Source organism: Rutidosis leptorrhynchoides, chromosome 11, assembly GCF_046630445.1.
Source record: "Rutidosis leptorrhynchoides isolate AG116_Rl617_1_P2 chromosome 11, CSIRO_AGI_Rlap_v1, whole genome shotgun sequence".
NCBI lineage: Eukaryota > Viridiplantae > Streptophyta > Magnoliopsida > Asterales > Asteraceae > Rutidosis > Rutidosis leptorrhynchoides.
In genome coordinates this window covers 233,148,415-233,157,391 of record NC_092343.1, presented here as the reverse complement: position 1 = coordinate 233,157,391, position 8,977 = coordinate 233,148,415, and the positions used below count along the sequence as shown (strand labels likewise).

The window sequence follows — 8,977 nt, the reverse complement described above, 5'->3', positions numbered from 1 at the left end:
TTAATATCGAGGTAAAACCGTGACTTTGTAGCCGATATCAGCGAGGAGCCGAGAAATTATGAGAAATTCCATGTAAATCACACAAAATACTCCAAATTGGGCATCATTATCAAATTCTCTTCCATGAGCAGTTCGTATGATGACTAAAGTAAGTTCTGTATTTTTGTAGCAAAAATTACAAATCTTTCAAATGCCTCATTCTCGTGTTTTGGAAATAATGCCCATGTATATATAGAAAAATCATCCAGATTACTAAAGTGAAAAAATTCCCCCCATAACTTTGAACGGATGATGGCCCAAACAAATCCATATGTAAAAGTTGTAGGTATCTTTTAGTTGATATGAAGCTCTTAGGCTTATGACTAGCATGAACTTGTTTTCCTATTTTACATGCATCACAAAAATGACTTTCATATTTTAGCTTAGGCAAGTGTCTAACCATTTCTTTAGAAGATACATTATGAATTAATTTCATATTTGCATGCCCAAGTCTCCTATACCACAAAGTGGTAGTGTCATGAATGGAAGTGAGACAAATACCTAATTGTTTGAAATTACTTAGTTTGCATGTGTAAAGCCCCTTTTTAGGATTTAATGAATGTCATGCTATAGCCTTTGTCACATATTTTACCAACACTTAGCAAATTAAAACTTAGGTTCTAAATATGAAAGACATCTTCAAGAGTAATTTTGTAATTAGTGATATTACCTTTACCGATATTTCCTCGTACATCGCCACCAAAAATTACATCACCACCGTTATGTTCTTTGTACTTGATGAAGAAGTCTTTGTTCCGCATCATGTGCGTTGTACATCCACTATCAATTATCCAATCTTCTTCTTGTACAACACCATTTAGGAAAACCTATATTTTGTTAATTAATATCTTTGGTACCCAATTTTTGTTGGGTTCGAGATGATTAGCATCAAAAACACTTACTCTAACCCGCTTTTCACAATTCTGGTATTGTTATCCCTTTTGTATTGTGACCTAGTTTCAAAGACTTTCTTGTTAGAGTTTCTTGAATGGTTGGTCTTTCTTTCTAAGGACCCCTTCTTGTATGGCTTAATTTCTTCTGTTTGTGAAACCTTTGATTTTGAAATTTGGCATGCAGTCAACTCTACGGCTTTGCCGTACTTCAACCGTAAGCCGTCTGTCTTTTTTGGTTTATCTTGACACTTAACAAACACTATAGGTTTTTTTTTTTATTATTTCATTTTAGAAAGACTTTCTATAAAACCCAACCATTGTTTGTTGGTGCTTGACCTCTGAGTACTTAAAATGTCTTCTAATACCTTACCACTTTTATCATATATCGAAAACTTAACTTTGTTTTCAAGTAGTTTGATCATTTTGTTAAGTGATTGATTTTCATGTTTTAGGTCATCACAAGTAAGACATTCTTGTGAGTTAGTGAATCTTTCTTTGAGTCTAGAGATTTCTAACTTAAGAGAGTTGTTTTCCCTTTTTAAGTTGGTGTTACTAGTACTAACTCTATTGCTTAAATCACATAATTTGATGAAATTATCAATATTAAATTCAAAGGAATTTGGAAGAACCTCGTTGTTGATTTGTCCGACCAGGCATGCTTCATCATCATCTTTCGAGCTTGATGCTTTAATGGCTATAAAGCATGCTTCCTTTCCTTCTTCTTGAGTTTCGTTTTCTTCAAATCTCATACACCTCCTAGAAATGCCTTCTCGTTCTTCCTTTTGGGACATTCACTTATCAATTAATTTGGATCACCACATCCAAAAAATTTCCTTACAAACTTCTTCTTGGAATCAAGAGGTGCTTTCTTTGAATCCATTGGAGGTCGAACATGATTCCCAGGTCTTCGATAGAACTTTTTAAATGGTCGAACAATGAATGCAAGTTATTCGTCATCATTTAGGATATCGTCTTCATCCTCTTCGTATTCACCTTCTTCATTTGCTTTGGCTTTTAAAGCAATTGACTTGTTCTTTCTTTCTTTACTTTGTCTGCCTCCTAATATTTGTGTAAGATGACCTCATGGACTTTGGGGTTTCCAATGAGCTCGTCAAGAGATAATTTTTCCAAATCCTTTGACTCATCTATTGCCGTCACTTTAGGTCTCCATTTTGAGGGCAATGCTCTTAAGAACTTCTGAACATATTCCTTGTTCGTGTAGAAAGTACCTAGAGCTCTTAAATTTTAATAAATATTGTTAAATCTAGAATAAGAAACATCAATTTTCTCATTATCCAAGATAACAATTTTTTCATATTGAGCTACAAGTAGTTCAATTTTATTTTCAATGACTTGCATATTCCCTTGATGAGTAATGATTAAACTATCCCATATTTTTTTTGCACTTTTAAACATAAAAACTCTTTCATATTCTTTTCTAGGCAAAACATTAAATAGGACTAGTTTAGCTTTGTAATTTTTTCCTACATCTGTTTTATTTTCCTTGGACCAACTATCTTCGGGTATGATTATTTCAGTTTTCCTATCTTCACTAAGTATGGAACATAATCACCTTTAGTAATGATGTTCCAAACGTCTATGTCCTTTGCACGGACATAAGTTTCGTTGTTTTCAATAGCAAAATCCTTCACTATCAAGTAGTGGAGGTCTTTGCATGGAGGAACCTTCACTATAGCTCACGTTCTCAAATTTTGTTCCACGATCTTTAACTCAAAAGTTTGAAAAAATTATTTTTAGCTTTAAAATGATAATTTTAGTAAAACGTTTAGAGAAACTACTCTGATACCAATTTTTTAAGTAACTAAGGAGGGGTGAATAGTTACATAGTTGATTTTTACAAAGTTTTTCAATTTTGTCCAAGGAAAATAAAACCTAATCATATATTTAAGCATGTAAGTATTGTTTAGTAGTTAATCAAGTGGAGAGCATCTCTTTAGTTGGGACTTAATGACCATCTTAATCATGTCTATATATATTTTAGATTTAAAAGGATGACTTGCAAAAGGACATTTAGCAAAACTTATATGATTTAACCTTAATCACAAGCTAAAGTGTCAATTAGACATCATAATGTGAGATTAAGCGAGATTAGCATCCTAGAGACCAAAACTCTTTTGGATATGAAGAGGGCAACTATTCTAAGTATGTTAACAAAGGTTTCGTGAATTATATATGCCCCGAAGTGGTCAAACTTTATTTGGTCAACAATTTTGGACAGAACAAACTGCGGTCGACCCACGGTCAGCCGTAGAGTCGACAGTGTACCTTTTTCTTTAGAAACCAATGCAGAGGATGCCCAATGTCTAACCCGCGGTCGACAGTGGACCCGGTCATGTATTTCCTAAGTTTTTCAAAAGACTCTTTTGACTTGTGTATTGTGTGTATTGGTCATTTTCTAGATTTCATGTAGGTTTGTGAACTTGTGTTGTTTCATACGCTTTCAAGCACTTAAGACTTGGTGTCGTCATAAAAAACATTGGTTTACATTTGAATATTATCATTAGATAAAATACGCTAACATATCGCGCAAGCTTAAGACCCAGCCGTGCAAAATGACGCGCATAAAATACGCTAACATATCGCGTAAGCTTATTACCGCATAGCCTAGCTCGATCATCCCCAAAGGCCAGCGGCGCACAAATATTTGGCGCGATTCAGCTACATAGCAATGTGCATAGTGCATTGCGCTATCGATAGAATGCGCGGAAGGATCGCGGGAATAGAATAAGATAAAATATAGTACAAGGCACTAAAGACAGAATCTCAGTGGTCGTACGAATGGCAGGACGTGGCAAAATAGCACGATATGGAGGGGACCACGTGAGTGCACGATCCATGCGATAGAATAGTACTACTCTGTACTATTTTGTCCCCTCCACCTTTTATTGTCACCTACGTGGCAGAGAAAAGTACAGCCACTCTTGCCTATAAATACTCACATCCAACCCCACATTATGGACATTCGAGATAGAGAGAAAAAACTCATCTTCCACAACACTTTATCTGCGCAATTATAATAACAGTTCTCAGGTAACATTCCTTGAAAACTAAATCCTAACAGCGTCCAATGAGCCATCATCTCAAGTTAACCTGAATGATGGTGGATTACGTTTAACCACCCTTTCTGAGATCATCATCTCGTTTGAGGCTTATTCACGATACTCCGGACCGAAGAGTTAAACTAAAGAAACCCTTAAATCCCCCTTGTTTGTTGATCTTGCATGAACCGAAACCCTTTGACCATTTTATGTTTGATCAAATGGCGCCATCCGTGGGACAAGAAAGTTAAAAGGTTTAAATATATCTTTTTCCTTTATTGTTCTCAACGTTTTCTCATTTTTTCTTCTCGGCTCTCGCTGCGCTATCCATAATTTAGCTCACTGAAGAAAGGAATATGCAAGTATGACCACTATATCTTCCCGCAGAGATGGAAAGCGCAAAGCTGACCAGATAGGTGGATAGATTACATGAATCTCTTTTCCTGCTATCCGGTTGCATAACACTTCATGTGCACCTATGGTGGTTGAGGGTTACTTGCCTGAATCCGGATACAGGATAAGGCTTTTGCATATGGACACCGGTAGCAGTGTGGATATAATGTATGAACAATGTTTCTGACAATTGCCAGAGTCTATAAAGCAAGGCATCCGACCTTCGACTATGGCACTCTCTGGATTTTCAGGGGAATCGGCATGGCCTATAGGCACCCTGGACCTGAAACTAGAATTGAGGGATGAAAATGATAAATCTAAGACTCGCACTGAAGATGTAGAGTTCTGTGTAATGCGCGCGCACTCCAGGTATAACGCTATACTAGGCAGAATATCCCTTCAAAGGTTTGGAGCGATACCATCGATGGTTCATGGTGTAGTTAAGTCAAACCCAGTTGAGGCACTGTGTTCTTTGCTCACAATAAAAGGGGAAGAAAGACCGACTGGAGAGACTTCGACAGGGTTTACATAGTAATAAATGCCACTTACCCGGATCAGAACGTAAAAATATGAGCGGGTTTAACGAGAGAAACGCAAGCAAAATTACACAACATCCTCATGACAACCCTAGATGTATTCTGCTTGCGCGACGCCGATATGACAGGCATTCCGCACGATTCTGCACGACATCGTCTTAACTAAAAAAATGATAATGGAAAAACTACTTTTATTATTTTATTTTGTGCATTATCCCATGACCTAACATTTAATACTTTTAAATTTTTAAATCCCATTAAGAATTAAAATATTTTTTTTCTTTTAATTATTTTATTCTTTTTACCTAATTTTTTCAAGTATAAATACCCCTCATTTCTCATTCAAACTCACACCAAAATTTCTCTCATTCTCTTTTTGAAGAATTACTACTAGTAAGTGTTCTTTTCTTACTTTTTATTTTTACTTTTTACTTTTTACTTTTTACTTTTTACTTCAGTTATTATTTTTTTTACCGAAACATGTAAATAATGTTATAAATTATATGCAATTAAAAATAAAATAAATAACATGTATACACTATTACTATTACTAGCACCTATAACCTACTACTTATATTGTAACATAAAAATATTTTTGGGATATGTATTAGAGATGTATAGATCTTCGAACTTTCTTGACGAATGGCTTCTACGAGATTCTAGGCAGAGGGTTTAGATTTCCGATTTAAAGGGTCCTATGGCTCAAGCCCCTAGATCTAAATTGGCCATTCGAAGGGAAAGGGGTGATTGGAAGCTTATCTAGACAAGTATCCTAAAATGGAAAACACTCTTAAAGTAGAAACTCTCTAGTCATAGAAACTTACTAAAATAGGGAACCTACTAAAATAAGAAACTTTCTAAAAATGGAAACTTTCTAAAAGTAGAAACTTACTAGGAATAGAAACTTAGTAAAACAAACTATACTTAAACACATACTTAAATTTAAACATGGGAAAAACACTTAACTACTCTTAAATGTCATAGGTTAACTTTCCTGCTCACTCGTTCAACTCTCTATTCCGAGGAATAACTCTCTCTCTCTCTCTCTACTTACTAAGGTGAATTCATAGCCCCTCTTTATTGCTAGCAAAACTTACTTACTTTTGGGGTGAGACACGTGCTGTTTTTATGCTAAACCCGAGTTTGTTCGGCTAAAGTCCCTACTGTGATATTTTTAAGTGTTCGGCACGCTAGGTTATTGGGGGTAGGCCTATCGGGAGTAACGTCCCCGATACATTTGACGTTCTCATTGTATTGCTTGATAATGAAATTTAAACCGACAAGGACAGACACAACTTGTCATGGGGCATACTATTGTTTAGTTTAAATATCACGAATTGGCATAACTATTTCTTTTGGATCTTGTGAGATCAACTTTACAAACTAAATCTTGTGGTCTAAAAACAACAATAACTACTTTTGTTAAACCTATGAACTTCACTCAACCTTTTGGTTGACACTTTAGCATATTTTGTCTCAGGTGCTGACTGATCAAGCTTTCTTACTTACTGCTTATATGATGCTACTTGGAAATAGTATCAAGAGATATTGCATTTATTTCTACTGCATTTAAACATTTACTTTATTCCTTGGTAACGACAATTCATTTTCCGCTGCACACTCAATAAAGTTCATTTTCTCATTTAGTATTGTTCTCACTATTATAATGTATTGGTATATTTTGATATTAAGTCACATTTCACCCAGGCCCTAGCTGGGGATGTGACAAAATGGGCAGAAGCAAAACTGCTGAACAAAATTACGAGTAAAAAGGTGAGGGATTTTTTTTGGAAAAGCATTGTCTGCAGGTTTGACATCCCTAATGAAATAGTGAGCGATAATGGGACGCAGTTCGAAGGGGAACCTTTTCGCAGTTAGTGTCAAGTGCTGAACATAAAACAAAGCTTCACTTCAGTTGGGTACCCTCAAGCCAATGGACAATGCGAAGTCACCAACAGGGACATAGTCCATGCGATCAAGGCAAGGTTGGGGAAGCAAACAAGAGGATGGGTGGATAAACTTCCTAAAGTCCTTTGGGAACACCGCACGACACCAAAGAACAACACCAGAGAGACACCATTCAGCCTGGTATATGGTTCAGAAGCAGTCTTGCCTGCAGAAATAGCCATACCCACAAAGCGAACGTTGTCATTTAGTCAAGATAGGAACGCTCGAGATCTGCGCACTAATCTGGATTTAATGGAAGAGCACAGAGAAATGGCAGCCACGCTTGAAGCTATCAACAAACAAAAAATCGTAAGGTATTACCATAAGAGGGTTAGACTCATCATGTATGCGGTTGGTGATCTTGTTTGGCATGATAACCAGGAAAGCAGAATCCAAGATACCGGGAAGTTAGGACCTAACTGGGAGGGTCCCTACAAGGTCATTGGAATTAGCAAAACTGGAACCCACAAACTGGCGGAGCTCAATGGCAAAGAGATAAAACGCATTTGACACGCTACAGCGCTGAAATGATGTTATATGTAATAAAGAAAGTAGAAGAACTGATCATTCCCCTAATTTGTCTTAATTTGTATGTAGCGATACTATTATTACGCGCAAAGATAGGTTACTAGCTAATTTCACTATTAGACAATGTCTTTACAATTGTACTTTTCATACATTAAGTCATTTCCAGTCTACGATTTCATGTACCTGTAATAAGCAGAATAGCTATTTGACTTTTTTCGTGCACGAAAATTGTCCGTGCTGGTCCTGCTTACGTAAGGGATGTCTTCTCTAACTCCCACGTGGCAGAAGCCTGTTTGGCGACATGCTAGCTTTACTTACCAGAGGGCGACAGACATTGGTTTGTTCTAGTCCCACCCGCGCAAAACTAGAGATATGTATGTTATGACTATAACTGAAAGGGTTGGTTGCCCTTGACCTCGATCCTAAGTGTTGGCGCACTTAGAAGACTCTTGAACACGCGCGACGAAGTGTTGTGTCAATATGTATGTTGTGTTCACAACAATATACGTAGAGATCAATAGTTATAAGCCTTGAGTATAAAATCGGGTATATTCGCAATCCCACAACACAAAGCATGAAAAGCACATAAACTCAATATTATAAGGCAAGCCAAAACAATCAACACAACTTTACGCACACTAAACAATGACAATAATATGAAATATGGTGAAAAGGCTTATAAACATCATTTTTTCATTAAATACACAGAAAGCGCAAAGTTACATATACAGTTAAAGAATGAAAATCTTTCAAAACTACACATGCGCCAATCACAATTCGGCATTTATCAAATCATGCGCTGTCCTCGGATCGCGCGAATATCTCATAGACGAATAATTTCAATATTCTCTAAGGATTTTGCCACTTCCTTGGCAATCGCCTCGGCGTTGGGAGTAAGACGAGCCTTGATAGCAGCTGGTGGAGGGTTAGGAACAGATACATGCTTCTTAATGAAGTTCTAAAACCGAACGCTTTCCCGATCATGGAAAGCCTTCACTAACGAGTTATAAGCATAGTTGACCGTCTCGTAATTAAGCGCATTACTGACAATGTGAGGAAGTCCAGCCTTTAAACACTTGAACTCACGCTCCGATTTTCTTGTCTCCTGGACAAGAGCGTAATGGCGATCCATTAACTCGCCCACATCTGCTTCCCTTTACGTTATCTCTGAAAGGGCAACTCCTAGCTTGAGTTGCAAATCATCCCTTTCAGAGTTGGACTTATCCAATAACTCGTGAAGGCGCTGATTTTCCTCTCGCAGAGCTCGCACCTCGTCCATTGCATCAACGCCCGCATCATCGTCTAAACCTTCGCTGGTTTGACGCTCACACTAGGGGAAATATCTACGGAGTTCGATGGAACCGCTTGCTCGTCATCAGCATCATCGTCATCTGAAAAAGACAAAAACACATTAAAATTAGTAAAATGCGGTAAGGAAATCAAGCGCGCAAATAGAATTTTACCAGGTCTTCCGCACTTCGAGGAGGATGAGGGGTTATAAATAAAATGGGGAACAAAAGGCACAAACATGTCGTTGAATTCCTTGGGTGTCAATATTCACTTACCAATGTAAAACATGTGG

The 8,977-nt window shown here is 37.1% G+C and overlaps 1 protein-coding gene across 1 annotated transcript; it reads left to right on the top strand.

Moving 5' to 3' along the window:
• The first annotated feature begins 4,469 nt into the window (after positions 1-4,469).
• Positions 4,470-7,377, top strand: LOC139875443 (uncharacterized). Its single transcript, XM_071862778.1, has 4 exons — positions 4,470-4,533; positions 4,582-4,733; positions 6,628-6,793; positions 6,836-7,377. Exons 1-4 carry the CDS (start codon positions 4,470-4,472, stop codon positions 7,375-7,377), a joined length of 924 nt encoding a protein of 307 aa, XP_071718879.1.
• The last annotated feature ends 1,600 nt before the right edge of the window (positions 7,378-8,977 follow it).